This window comes from Sardina pilchardus, chromosome 14 (genome assembly GCF_963854185.1).
Source record: "Sardina pilchardus chromosome 14, fSarPil1.1, whole genome shotgun sequence".
Classification (NCBI taxonomy): Eukaryota; Metazoa; Chordata; class Actinopteri; order Clupeiformes; family Clupeidae; genus Sardina; species Sardina pilchardus.
The window spans coordinates 33,653,816-33,673,369 of NC_085007.1; the positions used below are offsets into that span (position 1 = coordinate 33,653,816).

General features: G+C 40.3%; 1 protein-coding gene across 1 annotated transcript in view; it reads left to right on the forward strand.

Annotated features, from left to right (window-relative positions):
- Positions 1 to 19,554, forward strand: part of scamp1 (secretory carrier membrane protein 1) — a 60,130-nt gene that overhangs the window by 10,844 nt on the left and 29,732 nt on the right. The window contains exons 3-4 of the mRNA XM_062554603.1: positions 11,387 to 11,506; positions 15,122 to 15,233. Coding sequence (XP_062410587.1) covers positions 11,387 to 11,506; positions 15,122 to 15,233 — 232 coding nt within the window. The remainder of the gene's footprint in view (positions 1 to 11,386; positions 11,507 to 15,121; positions 15,234 to 19,554) is intronic.

Here is a 19,554-nt window from a genome sequence, read left to right on the forward strand (position 1 = left end):
GGCCCTGTTACTCGAAGCACACTGCGCATAGACCAGTGGTTCCCAAACTTTTCTGGCTTACGGCACCCCTAAACCAGTATCTCTCTCCATCCACGGCACCCCTATTTTTTTTTTTTTTACTTTTTACTCAACCTCCTTTGTGCCATATTTGTACTTCATGCCATTTTCTTTAACCTTGTGATATGTTGGATAGGCCAAAACTGCTTTTATTATAGGCATTACTAAGATAAGGTGAAGTTAATATCTTTTTTTGTTTTATTCAAATGAACTACTTTCATTCAACTCATGTAATTGAACTTTTGAATAAATGGTGAACAGGATGTGAAGAGACAACTTGATAACCACCTGACCTCGGGGTGCAGTCTGAACCCATTTCACTGCAGAGGGCAGTGAATAACCGTGTTTGAAGGGGACGTTATTTAACGTAATTAACTATTTTTACGACTTGATTCAATACATCCGTCATGTCTGGAGGCATCGTTTTTGCAGTAAGAGCCTCCCGATGCAACATGCAATGCGTCGCTACCATGGCAGGATTCTGTTGCATAGCTTTCGTTACAAAGCCTTGACCCGACCCGTCATTGAGGCCGCCCCGTCAGTGGCAGTGCACACACTTACGCACATATCCCAGCTAAGATTATTGTTCCTCAAGTATTCATCTGTCACCCTGAATATCTCATCTCCGGCAGCATGGTTGGTCAGTTCTTTGCAAAATAAAAAGTTATCTGTAAATTTGTCCTCATCGACATCTCACGTTAGCGAGCAGCTGGCAAAGGCCACTAGCATAAGTGGACTCGTATTTGAAGCGCAAACTTCCCCAAATAGCCGTAGCCAATGTTAGCCCACGTCTCCCTGCAGACCAGGCATACTGGTGTGGGACACGTTTCCTCGCCACCCCAAGTGAACACATACTGGAGGTAGGAGTCGTTATATTGCCTCACTTTTCTCTTTACTGATTTCGTCTGGTCAGATTCCGACGTCTGTCCCTGTGGAGGTGCATGGCGCTCTCTTTAAAAACGTATCCATTGCGCTTATACCTGCACTCCGCCATACGGAATAACTAACGAAGTCACCGAACAAACAATAAGTAGCCTACATACAGCACAGTACGATACAGTAAACTTTAGCCTATTGTTTGTGCTGCAAATACGTTTTTGCAATAAAATGAAATTTTAAATGGATATTATGCTTTTTAAAATGTCATTAAATTATCAAGCCTTAGACAATTCCGCGGCACCCCTGAGCATGGGTCACGGCACCCCAGGGTGCCGCGGCACCCACTTTGAAAACCCCTGGTCTAAGGCTTGATAATTTAATGACATTTTAAAAAGCATAATATCCATTTAAAATTTCATTTTATTGCAAAAACGTATTTGCAGCACAAACAATAGGCTAAAGTTTACTGTATCGTACTGTGCTGTATGTAGGCTACTTATTGTTTGTTCGGTGACTTCGTTAGTTATTCCGTATGGCGGAGTGCAGGTATAAGCGCAATGGATACGTTTTTAAAGAGAGCGCCATGCACCTCCACAGGGACAGACGTCGGAATCTGACCAGACGAAATCAGTAAAGAGAAAAGTGAGGCAATATAACGACTCCTACCTCCAGTATGTGTTCACTTGGGGTGGCGAGGAAACGTGTCCCACACCAGTATGCCTGGTCTGCAGGGAGACGTGGGCTAACATTGGCTACGGCTATTGGGGAAGTTTGCGCTTCAAATACGAGTCCACTTATGCTAGTGGCCTTTGCCAGCTGCTCGCTAACGTGAGATGTCGATGAGGACAAATTTACAGATAACTTTTTATTTTGCAAAGAACTGACCAACCATGCTGCCGGAGATGAGATATTCAGGGTGACAGATGAATACTTGAGGAACAATAATCTTAGCTGGGATATGTGCGTAAGTGTGTGCACTGCCACTGACGGGGCGGCCTCAATGACGGGTCGGGTCAAGGCTTTGTAACGAAAGCTATGCAACAGAATCCTGCCATGGTAGCGACGCATTGCATGTTGCATCGGGAGGCTCTTACTGCAAAAACGATGCCTCCAGACATGACGGATGTATTGAATCAAGTCGTAAAAATAGTTAATTACGTTAAATAACGTCCCCTTCAAACACGGTTATTCACTGCCCTCTGCAGTGAAATGGGTTCAGACTGCACCCCGAGGTCAGGTGGTTATCAAGTTGTCTCTTCACATCCTGTTCACCATTTATTCAAAAGTTCAATTAAATGAGTTGAATGAAAGTAGTTCATTTGAATAAAACAAAAAAAGATATTAACTTCACCTTATCTTAGTAATGCCTATAATAAAAGCAGTTTTGGCCTATCCAACATATCACAAGGTTAAAGAAAATGGCATGAAGTACAAATATGGCACAAAGGAGGTTGAGTAAAAAGTAAAAAAAAAAAAAATAGGGGTGCCGTGGATGGAGAGAGATACTGGTTTAGGGGTGCCGTAAGCCAGAAAAGTTTGGGAACCACTGCCTTAGACAATTCCGCGGCACCCCTGAGCATGCGTCACGGCACCCCAGGGTGCCGCGGCACCCACTTTGAAAACCCCTGGCATAGACGTTACGCAAAGCCTACGCAAAAGATATACAACTCAAATGGTTCGCAAATGATGCGTAACGTAGCCAAAAAAAGTTGCGACTGCTTCAGACCACACGTAACGCACGTAACCGTTTGAGTTATGTGTGTGACTTGCGACAAGTTTCAGTTACACCCGGATCATTACGAGTTCGTAAGCCATGCGTAACGTAAATTTACATTTGATTTTCGAGTTGCAGGACCCTGATCAGAAGCCTAGTCTGTGCCTACAGGTAGCCTACAGGTTAACCTGTAATATGAAGACCGTTCACATAACTTTATTGGTTGGTTAAACACACTACAGTAGCACAATATAAACCACAATCTGTAGTAGCCTAGGCTGCATGTTAAAACGTTTAAAAACAATTAAAAAAAATTAAAGCCTATCTACCCTACAGTATTTTATATAATAATATTAGTTTGAAATAGTGAGTGTCTCAAGCAAGTTTATTGATTACCTGGTTTGGTCCAACAAATATTCAGCCTTATTCTGTTTAAGTGTCCATTAGGCCTATGAGATCATCAGAAATGTGTAATAACTTCAAGCACAGAGAGAGAGAAAGAGAAAGAAAGAAAGTGGGTCCCTCACACTTTTTTTTTGTTTTTGGAAGGTTTTTTTTCTTTTTTTCCTTTTCGGGGGGGGGGGGGGGGGGGGGGGTGGGGGTGGGGGTGGGGTCGAAGAGTCTTCTCACCTTTTTCACCCCTGACCCGTTTTCATGCCTGCTTATGTCAGATAACGTCCATGGTGTTTGGGTCCGAGTTTTTTTTTTTTTAAAGATATTTTTTTGGGCTTTTTATGCCTTTAATCAGACAGGATAGTGTAGAGTGACAGGAAACGAGTGGGAGAGAGAGTAGGGTGGGATCCGGAAAGGACCACGGGGCGGGAATCGAACCCGGGTCGCCGGCGTGCGGTGCAGGTGCCCCAGCCAGTCGCGCCACGACTGGGGCCAGGGGTCCGAGTTTTTGATAGTTTAATGTGCTTATCAGAAGTAATATGAGAGAGAAATTTGGTGATCAATGATCGTTGTTTAGTTGAATTAAACCACGTTAAGCTTTTTCCTTTCAATGGGGCAGAAACGCTTCATGACATATAACGTCCATAATAATTTGAGTTTCGATATATTTAGCCTATAGTTTAAAGTGATTATGATGAGCAATATGAGAGAGAATTTGGTGGACATCGTTGTTTAGATACATTAAACCAAAGCCTTTTTCTCGCCATAGGCACCAATGAAGAAGACAGCGTAAATGTGAGATATCTTCTATACTTGTTGGATTACGGTTTAGTTTTTTTGACAGGTTTAAGTGTCCATGACAATATATGGTCATGACTCATGAGAAATTTGGTGATGATTGACCGTTGTTTTCCGCCCTTAAGCCACGTTAAGCGTTTTAGAATGTCCCGCATAGGGCATGACTTGACGTTTCATAGCTCAATCTAGCTCACGTTCAGAATGATAAATTCGAAATGTTGCGTGGGAATGAGCATATGCTGTTGTGTGGTCGTGTCTTAAACGAGGGCCTTTTTACCCGTGTTGATTTTTTAGCGTGTGGCTTAAAGCCTAGATGAAGATGTTGAAATTGGTGCGTCGTAATAAAAAGTTTGGGAATCGCATGCCTTAGGCTTTCACTATATCCTTTCACCCTGAGCAGTGGCATAGTGACATTTACTTTTGTACCACTTCATCCCAGTTATTTTTGTACCAACTTTCAGTCTCCATTGGATTCGGACAAAGACGCTTAAAGACGGTATAGGCCTATAGACGGCCGATGTCGACGCAGCACTTTAGGCCTACAGTACATAACACTATCCATTGTATCAGCTTCATGAAGAGCAATTGTCTTATGCGATCATTCCCCCTCCCCCACACTCGTCTAACCAGTTCTTCACCTGTGCGCATTGAGGACGACTGCCTCCGTGTCACTGAGCCTGCTCTAATTATGTAAATGTGAAAATGTGTGTGAATGCTGAAAAATATAGGCTAGCTCTTTTCAGCAGATATCGCAAACATAAAAAAGATTCGCAAAACTAAAACATCTTTAATTTTTTTAATATATATACTTTAAGAGCAAATTTGTCATTTCTTTGGTGGGTTGAGGAATGGATGATGGAGTGGGAAGCGAACCCGGGTCGTTGGCATGCAGTGCAGCGCCGAAATCACTTGCGCCACAGTTGGATCCTTTATCTTCGTAACGCCTATGCCTAGTTACTAGGTTATGCTTTAGTTTGCAGAGTAATCCTCATGAAAATGTAGGCTATATGCCTACTTTCGCGGGGGGCAGAGACATTTTTCAAAGTTAATACCTAGGCCCTCTACGAAATAGTACACTGTAAAAAAATTCCCTGTAAAATCACGGTATGTTACTGGCAGCTGTGGTTACCTGTAATCTACTGTTTTTTTACGGTAATTTTCCAACTACAGTATAATACTGTTTAATGTATCACAGTACACTGCAATATTTACACAGTAGTAGTACCGTAAAGTTACAGTACTCTACAAAATGTACACAGTACTAGTACTGTTAAAATAACACTACTCTACAGCATTTTCACAGTACTTGTATCGCTTAATTTTTATATACACTACTGATAATAAGAGCAGCCCAAACAAGATGTCATTTAAAAGCTTTTTTATTAAATACAGTAAACAATATTAACATTTTAATTCATACAACTCACTTTCAATTCATACAACATCTGCGCACCTATGATACATGAAAATGAACACCAGGCAGTGTAACTGGTGTGTGTGTGTGTGTGTGTGTGGACAGGATGAGAAAGCTTAGACACCCAAACCAGACTGGAGCCACTTGTGAATAACCTGTAACACAGATACATAAAATGTAGGCTAGGGTTTTATTACAGCAGACAAAGGCATTTATGTATGTTGATATTTACCTTCACTACATCCTGAACTGGTAACACCAGTTACAGAAGCATATGGCTATTTTTTATTATTAATGTGTGGACCAAAAGTCAAATAAATAAAATGTAAAACTGTATAGCTTACTTTACTTGGGTGGCAGGACAGAATGAGAAAGCGTAGACACCCAAACCAGACTGGAGCCACTTGTGAATAACCTGTAACACAGATAAATGTACATTTCAGAGAGCTTTTGAGGTAGAAGGTGGGTTTTATTACAGCAGACAAAGGCATTTATGCATGTTGACATTAACCTTCACTACATCCTGAACTGGTAACACCAGCTACAGAGGCATGTGGTTATTTTTTATTATTAATGTTTAGACCAAAAGTGAAATAAATCAAATGTAAAACTGTATAGCTTACTTTACTTGGGTGGCAGGACAGGGTGAGAAAGCGTAGACCCCCAAACCAGACTGGAGCCACTTGTGAATAACCTGCAACGCAGATACATAAATGTACATTTCATTAGAGAGCTTTTGAGGTAGAAGGTGGGTTTTATGACAGCAGACAAAGGCATTTATGCATGTTGACATTTACCTTCACTACATCCTGAACTGGTAACACCAGTTACAGAGGCATATGGTTATTTTTATTATTAATGTTTAGACCACCAGTTACAGAGGCATATGGTTATTTTTTATTATCAATGTTTAGACCAAAAGTCAAATAAATCAAATGTAAAACTGTATACAGGGTTTCCCGCAGCGCTTTCCTGCTAAGGCGGCCGCCTTAACAACACAGGGCTGCCGCCTTAACTAGCGTCTTCAAGAAATAAATAAATAAATAACTATATTATGTATAGTGATATTCGCCGTATTACTCTGTCATGTTTTCTCCATGTCATTCCAAACCGTAGCCGCTAGTCTCCCTTCTCTGTAGAACGCATAAAGAAAAGAAACTTTTTCAAATCGAGTTGGCCTATGCGCACAGGCGACGCGCTCATTCAGCAGGAGTATTTGATATCAGGTCGGTGCCACTGCCACGCATATCTCAGTGACTGCGAACACAAATAGCCTAAACCTTGCTAGATTTGACGACTCTCACAGGAATGGTTCTCCGTTGAATCTACCAAATGTGTGGGATGAGCGGCATAACACTTTTGAGCGCTTTATCTTTTTTTTTAATCACTCGTCTACTATGAATGCATAGCCCACTGCATCTTGTAATTTGTTGTGACAAACACTTGTGCCATCTAGCCTACAGCTAACAACAACTTGTGACGGCTGTTCATTCACGTGTTGTACAATACTGAAATTGTCTGAGGTTTACACAGGCTAGTTTAAACTTTAAACATAGCCTCTTGTCTCCATGCCAGTTTCATTCATCCCGACCGGGCGGGACGCACGTTTCCGTTTTGTAGAAATAATTCCTGAATGTTTTTGTTCAGAGCTGAACATGCAACTGTATTTGACAGATGACAGATTTGGTTGCTAGTGACAAAATATTAGCGTTCAATGCGGTACGATCTCGCTAATTATGTTTTTAAAAGCATTAAAAACGTTCCGGCTCTCTTAGGCTATATGAGCAACAGGCACAAATACAGCTCCAATCAAAGAATTGCAGCTTTAGGCTACTAAATCACAATTCACTAACTTTACCATACTTTACCATACAGTCGCAATGTTACATGTTCATACAGTTTCATCTTTATTTCATGATATATTCTAAAATATCCACCATTACAAATATTCTTGGTTTTAATAGAATATTATAATATTGACTGGCTTTAAAATATATCCTATGGTGCTATGCTGAGCAGTGCAAAGGTTTTGAAAGATACAAAAGGCCCTGCATTGGAGTTATAAACTTACACTTTTAAGGTATAATATTGTCTAAATTGTGTTAATGATGTTTAATTGGTTGCTGATTCAATTAAATCTGATACAATGAATGTGAAATCCAGGTATATTGCTGTCATTAGTGTCAAAATTCAACATTTTCAACATGCTGACAGCCTACTAATTTTTTACTTCAGCTGACCTCCTTGTCTTTAAGTAAATCAGAAAAGAAGTTATTTAGATAAGTGTGTGCTAGACTGCTCCTGTAGCCAACAATCCCCTCTCTACCCTTTGGGAATTGAACTGTTATATGATCCTTGGTGATGTAAATTATGAAAACCCCTTTATTTGGTTGGTCTTGATGTGGCCTTGACTCCTTTAAGACTCGGTCTCGACTCAGACTTGCTTCCTGAAAGACTCGGTCGTTGTCACTCGGTCTCGGCTGCAGTTCAACCAACGGTCTCGACCCCCCCCCCCCCCCCCCCTCATCGTAGGGCAGTGGCGGCGATGCGGTGGGGACGCTACGGCGACGCCCCCTTCCCCTGGACAGACACCACCTTAACTAACAAATTTTCTGGGGGAAACCCTGGTATAGCTTACTTTACTTGGGTGGCAGGACAGGATGAGAAAGCGTAGACCCCCAAACCAGACTGGAGCCACTTGTGAATAACCTGTAACGCAGATACATAAATGTACATTTCATTAGAGAGCTTTTGAGGTAGTAGGTGGGTTTTATTACAGCAGACAAAGGCATTTATGCATGTTGACATTTACCTCCACTTCGTCCTGAACTAGTAACACCAGTTACAGAGGCATATGGTTATTTTTATTTTTATTATTAATGTTTAGACCAAAAGTCAAATAAATCAAATGTAAAACTGTATAGCTTACTTTACTTGGGTGGCAGGACAGGATGAGAAAGTGTAGACCCCCAAACCAGACTGGAGCCACTTGTGAATAACCTGTAACGCAGATACATGTACATTTCATTAGAGAGCTTTTGAGGTAGAAGATGGGTTTTATTACAGCAGACAAAGGCATTTATGCATGTTGACATTCACCTCCACTCCTGAACTAACACCAGTTACAGAGGCATATGGTTATTTTTATTTTTATTATTAATGTGTGGACCAAAAGACAAATAAATCAAATGTAAAACTGTAGCAGCTATAGCTTACTTGGGTGGCAGGACAGGATGAGAAAGCGTAGACCCCCAAACCAGACTGGAGCCACTTGTGAACCTGTAACGCAGATACATAATGTAAATTTCATTAGAGAGCTTTTGAGGTAGAAGGTGGGTTTTATTACAGCAGAAAAAGGCATTTATGCATGTTGACATTTACCTCCACTTCGTCCTGAACTGGTAACTTTAACGCTATCGTTAGTTAACAAGCTAACGCTAGCTAACAAGTTAACGCAAACCAACTTTTGTTGTTCACAGGCTAACGCTAGCTAACAAGCTAACGCAAGCCAACTTTTGTTGTTCACAGGCAAACACATTACGTTGGCGTTAAACCAAATTAAACTTTGCTCATTTTAAACTCTGAGTTTAGCTTTAATTAAAAAGGTAACAAAGCCCAAGTTGGACAGGATTTAGCCCTTTTTAAAGTGAGCTAAATTAGCTTGCGCAAGCTAGACGTAGCTGGCGTGTAAATATGAGCAATATCTGCCGGCCAGCAAATCTTCGGATAATATCAGCAAATAAAGCTAGATAAGTAGGTAACTTGTGTTATGGAAGTACGTTTTCACTGAGTAGACTAGGTAACTGCATAAATAAAGCATATAGGAGCATACTTACAGTGAGCCTTCAGCAGCACTTCAACTAGAAAACTGAAGAAGCCGTGAGAATTTCCAGAAGCCGAACGTTCCTCTTCTACGGCTGATGCTGCTTTCCTACAGTAGTTACTGTTTATGCTCAACAACACACAGTCTTACAGTAATACAGTATTTCCACAGTAGTTGACTGTGTTGTGGAAAAACAGTAGCATGCTGTTGCAAAATTGCTGTTAATTAGCAGCAATTTTTTACAGTGTAGCCTACAAAGCTTAAATATTTTAATCTCCGTGGCTATTCGAAATTGCGCTGTGAGCAGCGGAGGACAGTGAAACTAAATATTGGTAGTTTATCCGGTTTATCCTTACCGGTGCATGGCTTTGAATATGCCTATATTATAGTAACAGTTGCCAACAAATATAAGGGATTCATCCAGTCGAGTTTATTTGATATTCACGGCATGCACTTGAAACGCCGATCAAAAGTTCTGACATGTTAAACTGACGTTAGTCATTAATTCACCACATGATAAAATGCTGTTGTATAGTTTGGCGCACAGTAGCCTACGGTAGTCTATGCCTATCTCTGAAACAACATGAACATGCATACCGAAATCTATAGCCTATACATTGCTAGACATTTATTTTGCGGACCTAGGCCTAGACTACTAGTCGATAGTTAGGCTACAATGCATCACCCTCACGGCCCTATCGCATATCTGACCATCCATTGTTACAATGTTACAAAATGCGCGATCTTCTCCGTGCATGTAGCCTACGGTTATAAGTAAAGTGACAAGCGTAGGCATGTATTAAAGAGATTTCTGTTAAAGACATTTTATTTTCTGTTGTCAAAAGTGGTGGGGACAAAATCTGTGATAAAAAGTGCTGGGTACATGTACCCAGCGTCGCCGGTTAAAATGAACGCATGCCTGCATTTTAAAATAGCCATTAACATTATTAAGTAGCCTATTCCTGGCATATAAATGTAGCCTAATGTCCATCTTGGCCATCTCTTTCGTCTTCGCCTTGACAACAATAGCCTATTCACGGAAATGTGGTCTTGTAACCGTAATGAATTAATGAATTAATTTAAGGTTGCCTATCGAGTCTTTCCGGTTGAATTGAAGGCTATTTCCTTCTGATAGGCCTATAGGCGATTTTCTTAAACCATTTTCAATCATTTAAACAATGGTTTATTGAAACGTCGATTGATTAATTTCGCCAGTCATCACCTTCATTTTAATGATTAAATGAGACGGATATGCGGTCTTCGTCATTAAATGCAGTTGAAATACGGGTTGAAACTTTCTGCCACCTGGTGGTTGTTTGGGTGCATTGCCCTAGCCTCGAAAAAAATCGGCTCGACAGCCTACAGGATCTCTTCGGGAGTCCTGCAGGAAAAGGTGCATTCTCAACCCGTACCCACTGTAAGCACTGGTTGTGAAGTTAAACAGTGACATACAACATCAGCTAAACATACAAGGGAACCGTGATTAAGTAATACATGTTTAAGTGACATAGTATATTTCGTTTGAGATAGATGTCGATCTAAGCAGAAAATAAAGTAGAGAGCAAAATGAAAAGATAAGTTAAAACATAGGCTACTTACCAAAATTGCCGACGATGGCAGCCACCCTGGTCCATGCGTCGTGCTTCTTATTTTTATGCTTATAATTTTTTAATGTGGTGTCGTAAAGGAGAGGCTCATTGGAAATCGCGATGATTAGCTGCTCATCAGACATGCTGCCTCTGCTAGTGGGAACCAAAATTCTGGTGTGCCGTGGTTTTTGCGCGGCCGCCCTCTGGAGAACACTCTGTTGACGTCAACTGTCAATCATCTCTATTCTACATTCTGATTTGGTACTTGCTTCACTCGCATCGCCGAAAGTTAAAATTATTTTAACTCCGTACCCGCCCACATCACATCGCTAGTCCTCGCATCGCCTGTCCTGGCCACATTCCGCTAGAGGTCCTACGTCCAAAATTCCGTACTATTCCTTTAACTGTTTGTACAATCCACAGCCTTCTTTTAACTTGTATCATGTTTTGCCACAAAAAGTGGAAAAAATATTGTAGATATTATTGGTATTGATAATGTTGTTGTATTATTACTATTATTATTATCATTGTTGTGCTCAATATAGGTTTTTAAACTTTGCTTGAAAGTATTTTTTTCAAATGATTTAGTGTTTATGACTGTAAGTCACTTTGGATAAAGCTTTGCAACTAACCTTACATTAGGACTTTATTTTGTTCAGCTCTAAAACCACCACATATTTACCATTATTTAAAAATGATCAAATGCCTTATGTTTTAAGGGTCCACCCGGCTCCATCCCCAAAGCAGTGCCTCCCTCCACGAACACACAGCCAGCCATTATGAAACCTACAGAGGAGCCACCTGCCTACTCTGAGTACTCTCAGCCACAGCAGACACAGGTAATTTGTTTTACAAAAATCAGAACCACGGTTACTTTAAAACGATGCAGTTATGATGTGATGGCAAGCTGCCTTACAGTTGCCTGCTGTGATGAAAACATGTTGATGTTGATGAACATTGGTTTGCCCACTCGGGGGGGGCGTTACAACCATCACCACATTAATTAAGCTGCTCTGACGGAAGGTACCCTAATGTTTTGCACGGAAGTGCAAGTGTAAGTTGCAAGTATTGGAACATGCTAAAGTTGACTATGAATTAGCTGGTTTCATTCTCATTGAGCTCAATGCAATTCAAACCAGTTAATTAGCTAACAGCTAATAACTGAAATAAAACCATGCCAATCTCTTGGTATGATGAAGAGTATGTGATGATGTGGGGTTATTTTAATTCCAAAGGCCAAGGGGACTTTATCAGGGTGCATAGTGTCCTGGATCCATGAAATAACTGGCCTTTAAAAATAATGGCCCTATGGGAATTTAAAATAGGCGTTCCAATACTTATGACCCCTGTATTTTAAGGAAAACATTTATTTATTTACAATACATTATTCATTCACAAAGAAAATTGATGTCCTTAAAGGTTGAATATTTCCTAATTTTTTTCATTAAGATCAATTTCCAAAACATACATTTATATTGTCAACTTTAGCGTGTGTTCCAATACTTTAGTAGGGCACTGTATTTGCTGTTAAAATGCCTACTAGCGCTGGGAATCGAAATACTTGAACACCGCCATGTAACCTTTTTTTTTTTTTTTTAAATCCTTTAAGGGGGAAGACATAACATTTATTGACGCATTTGGGAACACATTGGATGAAAGTTGACTCCATAGATTAGGCTACTTGCACATGCCATTGTCCATGATCTGGCAGTTCCAATGCAAGCCATTTTAACATTTAAAGATATGGCAAGCCATCTGCAATGGATATATTTGAAAGCAGAGGAAAGATTGATTGAGTTACTTACCATTGCGTACACACATCCGTGGTTTGCTGTTTTAACATTTGAAGTAGGAATGTCCCTATACCATTTTTATTCAAACCGATACCATTTTACACTATTTCTACATTCTTTTCTGCTCTGATTGACAAATTGTGTGCTAGCAAATTGGATGTATCTACTGAAACAGAAACTCAACGGAGTGTGTTTTGTATGCTAGGCTAATTCCCAACTGGTGCGAAGTACATAGCTACACACCAGCGACAACAATAACTAGGCTACATTCAACTAAGTGTATGTCACATGCATAGTTTAGGTGAGATATAGTTTAAATGGAAGTATATGTTTCAAGACTGAAACGAGCTGAAATAAGGGGACACTGTAATTAAGTAGTATCGGTGGGTGTTAAAGGGGAAAGTGCAAGTATATGCCCAGTATCAGGCTGATCCCCGATGCCGGCATCGGTATTGGGCCATCACTAATTTAAAGTTATGACAAGCCATATGCAATTAGAATTATGCCTAGAAGCAATGAAATTACATATTGTTAATGGTGTTTAATCCTGGGAAACGGGATTCACGGGAAATGTAATCAAGACTATTTCCCGATAACCGGGAAAGGTTATGACGGGAAACGGGAAATAAAATTAAATAAAAAAAAACGCAGGGAGTCCGCTTCTATTGTTGTCATACTGTAACGTTAATTCATCAAACCTGCTGCTAACTTACACCCGCTCAACGAACGGATGCAACAGTTGTTTGAAGCTCTTAGTAGGCTACATGGAGTCTGAGAGAACGTGATTTCTATCCAAAAACTCTTGAGCGCATCGAAACTCTCTGCTTCTTGAAAGCACACTTCCACAAGAAAACGAAGGTCAGGGTGAGAAATGAATTGTAAACTAAAAGAAATATGTAGCCTAAGTTGTCACGAGTTCAATGCAATGCTGATATTGCAGTATTTAGGCATTTGTTTTGTATTAAGTTTTACATAGGCCAATCTCCCTGTCTTTTTGCAGTGCACAGTTGTACATTTCGGTGGATCCTTTTCTTTATTATAGTTGGACTGGTATGTGTTTAAAAGAGAAATACTACGCCTGCCCTGCCCTAATGAAGAACTAGCCTATTTTGTTAACTTTGAGTGATTTGTTCGCGTTTGCAGCCGTTTTCTCAATAGCCACCGAATGGATTCCGTTTAGAATAGTTTAAGAATCATTCAATGGTTTACTTTAGCAGATGTCGTTAGTTTGTATGATTGAATGCTGTAAAATATTGGTTTTATATAAGGGCTGCGTAGATTTTCAGAAGACAAGTCACAGACAATCCAACTGGCATTTCAGATTTAGCTATGCTGCAGATGTAACGCACGCAGCTCACTTGATCACGCAGTAGAATTGATCATTGCAGACTTTGTTGATGAACTTAAACTGTGTTCTTTTGCCCTAATAATGCTACAAATAATATAGAAAATATCGAATTGGGAACGCATATTTGAATGATAGCAATGCAAAAAACGTATAAATGGGTCGTCATTTCCCGGGATCTGATTCATCTCATTTTTGGGAAAAATATTAAACCCTAATTGATCATAAACTAAATGTATAGCTCAATTTAAAATTTCATATTCAAAGATGTTTTACTATCGAAAAAAGCAGTTCATGCTTTTGACTATTGGTTTGGGTATTTTATTGTAAGAACAAAGTACCGATTCAGGCACCGTTCTTGTTTTAAAAGTATTTAGCACCGGTATCGGATAAAACCCAAACGATATCCAAACCTACTCACCAAGTCTATTCACATTTATTTATATAGCACACACACACATCAATGCAATTGACCCAAGGTGCTCACAGAAATAAAATAGATACTGTAATGGCAACAAAAATAAGCGACAAGTCAATAAAGATACCAAAAATAATAGTAATGATAATAATAAACTGATTATGATTGTAGATAAAAGAATATATGGTTACTAACGCTGCTACTACTATAGGCCTAGAGCAAAATGTACAAAGTAAAGATGGCAATATCAATATAATGCTGAAAAGAAATACAAATATTAAAGAGCAAAGAAAAAAGTATAAGTATATATACTTTTTCGATCCTGTGAGGGAAATTCGGTCTGCATTTATTCTAATTTGTGAATTAGTGAACACACACAGCACACACTGAATGTGAAGCACACACTAACCCAGAGCAGTGAGGGGTTAGGTGCATTGCTGAAGGGCACTTCAGCCGTGGACTGGTTGGGGATCGAACCAGCAACCCTCCGGTTACAAGCTCGAAGCCCTAACCAGTAGGCCACGGCTGTCCGAAGATCGGTCTTAAATTTTGAGATAACCCACCCATTTGAAATTTCTATAGGGAGATTATTCGAGAGTCGAAGGGCAGCAACAGAAAAATCCCTATCACTTTTTGTTTTTACGGTTGCATTGGGGACTGAATAAGATGTTGCGAGGAAGACCTCAGTGGCCTAGAAGGACAGTAGGGACTTAAAAGATCACAGGTACTGTGGTGCCATTCCATTTAGGGCTTTGAAAACAAAAAGCTTTCAAACTTTCGTCTGTAACTGGTGCCTTATACTGTAGCTTTGCATTAGGTATTTATGTGTACATCTCACTTTACCTGGGTACATGGATAAGATTTAATGGCCTTAAATGTCTTTTTGTGAATGTATTAGGACCAGGCGCGAGCTCAGGCTGATCTACTCAGAAGACAGGAGGAGCTTGAAAGAAAGGCTGCCGAGCTGGATCGCCGGGAGAGAGAGATGCAGTCTCTTAGTGCCTCAGGAGGTGAGCGCATGATTCCAAGCACCTACATACATATTACCACCATACATATTATTTTTACTGACTAGATTGCAAGTTCAGTCTAATAACTCTTCCATGCTCCAACTGATTTTGTCAATGAAAACTTCCTCATGAACGTCACATCATAGTATAGGCCAGGCATCACCAAATGGCGGACCGCGGTCCGGGTCCGGACCCAGTGACGGTTCTGTCCGGACCCGTTAAAATTGTCGGCCTAATATTATTAAACAGTAGCCAAGCCAATCAACTTGATTGTTTACCTTTCAGCAACAGAGAATAGGCCTAGCGGGTGAGAGAGAGAGGAGATGAGAGAAAACGGTTTGCTCAAAAATGAGACAAAATGGTGAAAACTGAACTTTTAAATGAATGGAGGAACCAATACGTTTGTTCTGCTGTGAATAGCCTAGGCCTATATGCTGTGAAACAGTGGCGTTGATTAAAAAAAATGGCAACGTTAGCATCACCAAACATGACCAAACATATGAGACCAAACACGGGTTGTTTGAAGAAAGGTATGCGCAGAAGTCCGCAGTCAGGGCAAGTCAAACTTGAAAAGCACTCGGAGAGCGCAGACCCCCGCCAAGCGTTCAGACAGTGATCACTCCAAAAATGTAATTGTTTCTTCCTTGGTTAACTTCGGACCTTTCCTGACCCATCCATACGTTTGAGTTATCTTGCTAACAAACAGACAAACAAACGCAAACCCCGATTAAAATATAACCTCCTTGGCGGAGGTAATAATTATCCAATTGAAAGCATGACAGGTCTACTCGTGTGATCACGCATGTATTTACAGGCAAATTAGTGTTCCTTAAAGGGACATTGTGTAAGCTTGAGGACATTTCATTGTGAAATTCTCCCATCTAGCGGTTATGGATTATATCGCAGCCTATACGGACTACGGTAGCTTCTCAGGTCAAAAAACATAATGCCCAAAGATCTGCGACGAGACAAAACTGTTGCGGAGGTGTGAATTAAATGCAATTTTCTTTTACTGTCTATGATTAAATGTTGCACATCGTTGCCAGCATTTGCAAGCCGTTGCAAAACATTCATTAGGTTGTTGCAGTATAATGTTAATCTCGTCGTGAATCTACCAAGACAATGGCCCTAGTTCCAGTCTCCTAGTCAAAACAGAACTTTTCTCTATTGTCGTTGCTTGTGTGTGATGCCAATAAAACTCACTTTCGGATACGTAATAAATTATTTCACTTTGCCTGTTAACCGAGCTGGTTAGCACAGTAGCTAGCTAGCACAGTAGGCCTACATAGAAAGTTAATGGGAAGGGCTAGTCAGGCTTGCTAGCTAAGTAGCCAAGGACTGTTGCAAACTAACCTGAAATAACATAAAACCGAAACTTCTCCATTGTCATTGCTTGTGTGTGATACCAATAAGACACACTTTCGGACACTACAAACCATTTCATTTAGCCTGTTAACCGAGCTAGCTCGCTAACGTTTGCACCGTAATGGGAAGTGGTAGCTAGCGGTTTTGTACAAAACCTCACAGCTGTTTACAGCTCCTCGAGTCACGGTAAAATGTCATGTTTGGTACAAACCTAATTAAGAAACACTTATGATGTGGGTGCTTGCGTTTCTTTACGAATCTGCAGTCTTAGTTGGTATAGAAATGACTGTGACACGTAAGAAGGCAATAGTATGGTGCCCGTGAATGTTTTGCAACTAACCTGAAACATCCTCCTCCGTTCAGCAAATTTGTATAACTTTGTAGAACTTCTAGTTCTAGTAAAACTATGGTAGGTTAGTTTATCAACTGTCTGTGGGTCTAGAAAGCCTTTTACGTGGCTATGTAAACTAAACTAAAGGCCATTGCGGAGACAGTGACAGATCACGATCAAAGTTACTTTATTTGTTTATTTGGAAAATACAACTTCAGTGTTGGAATGTTAGATAGACAGGTGGCTTGTTGAAAACGGGTTCATAACATACATCGCTGAATGTAGGAAATGGATAGATCCGAGATATGGTCTCTGCCATAGACATAGCCATGGTCTCTGCCTTCAGAAGTCAAAGACGGAGCTGTAGTATTTCGCAATCGCATATGTCCGTAGCGCCCACCCGTATTCCAAGATGGCGCACGCAAATGGAGAGCCGGGTCTGAGCTATGGATATTCAAATGAGGACTTCTGAGCCAATAAGAATGCTTCGAATTGGTGGTAGTGGTAATTACACATGAATGAGGCCACATTTATGAATGGGAAATGTTGATTTTGGTAACAAACCATTGGAAATCTTACACAATGTCCCTTTATAGATTGCGTGGATTTTGGTGCAACTCAAGAAAGCATTTAGCGATGGGATAGTTGTAAATGAGTGCTTAATGCGGCTGCAGAAACTTTACAGATCCCATTGTTAGCTTCAACAACAACTAGAAAATCTGAACTATTAGCAGAGGATGTACTGGCACATGCAGCTTGATGCAGCTGTTCAGAACGCATGCAAAGGTCTTTGGTTTATTTTTTTCCTACAGATAGGCCTACACTTTTATTTCAATAAAAAGATTCGGTAACACTTTATATTAAGACACACATATTCACCATTAATTAGCTGCTTACTAACATGTATATTAGTAGCATACTATCTATTTGTTAGTCATTATAAGTCACTACCCTTACTAGACCCTTAATTAAGAATTTCCCCTATGCAAGCTCCTAATTACCCCTTATTCATAGTTATTAAATAAGTTGTTGCACATTAATTATGACCTAAATATGCATGGCTCAGTATGGGGCTTGTAAGGTGGTAGTACCACAAGAACAGTTATTCACCCATAATAACACTTATCAAAGATGGTCTATTCAAATGGAACTAGACACTAAACCACCAGTGCTAATAGTGTACAAGTAGCTAATAATTAAGTCTTTGTAATGACAAATATGTTCCCTGTTCTGAAGTTGTGTCTTTTTTCACAGTTAATTCACAAATCATTTGGCACTTATTAACCCCCATGTGTTCCCTAAACTAAAGTTGCCTCCTATGTAAGGGATAATCAACAACGCGCTGTGCGTTTTATAGGAAAATAATGCACGTTCAAAGTGGTAATAAGGTCCCGATGGCGCAGGCTTCGATAAGTGCATTATAAGTGCATGATTTTCCTATAAAGCGCACAGCGCGGAGTTGATTATCCCGCTTATACTACTGCTACTATCACTTTCGTTTATATTGCCGCTGTCTTAGATACAACATTGTTGTTTTTACCGTTACATTCACATTGGAGAATTAATATTCAAGTGTGATAAACCCTAAAAAAGGGAACTTCTTCATAGCCGTGCGTATTATCGAAAAATAATGCACGTTCCAAATAGCGCATCACAATAGGAAATTTGACCAAGCAGTGGTATAATCACACGTATTACCACTTCGAACGTGCATTATTTTCCTTTATCTCCCTCAACAATGGAATTCTCTTCTCTGATTGGCTAATGGGGTGGCCATTAACTTCGTATAACCTGCTACCTTGGAAGTTGTTCCCGTATCACACTTGAATATTAATTCGCCAAACTCGTTGCGAAGTTTAAATGAACTGTCACGTTGCATCCAAGCTGAAATACAGACGTGCAGAACCATAGTAACATTGTAGCATATGACGGAGGTGGATTGTAGCTAGTTGGATGCCATGTAGGCTATAAAAGTAGCCATCTTTCAAAGTTAAAGTTAATCAGAATCCTGGGAAATGCCCGCTTGACAACGGCAGAGATAGAACTAACGACTGGCTTTTGGCCGTAGCAACCAGCCATTTAGAACTAACGACTGGCTTTTGGCCATAGCAACTATCCATTTAGAACTAGTAACGGCAGTTTTGTCCTGCAAGTAGAAAGTTGATATGTGGCGGAAAGTAGTCCCACAGTCAAGACAGTTTTAGCGATGTTAACGGACGCAACGGTGGAATAAAACTATGTTCTAAATATACAGGTTATGAATACAAACGGGAGATAAGCGGGATAACGGCCTTCGAGGTCGACCGGTTCGATGGAAATAATGGCACGGCGGAGGTAACTCTGTCTCCGTGCTTCGCACGTCGCCGGAGTTCTAGACCTCCACCTAGCCATTATTTCCATCGAACCGGTCACCTCGTCGGCCGTTATCCCTTACATAAAACGCATGGCGCGTTGTTGATTATCCCTTACTTATTAACTGTATTACAGCACATAGTAGGCTACACAACAAGCAGATAGCCAAGTTAGCTCAAATAAAAATATCTCTTTCATCAATGAATATTAGATAGCGAGAAAGGCAAACCTGGATACATTTGTATGCTAACTTTCTTGGCTCCTGAATAATCA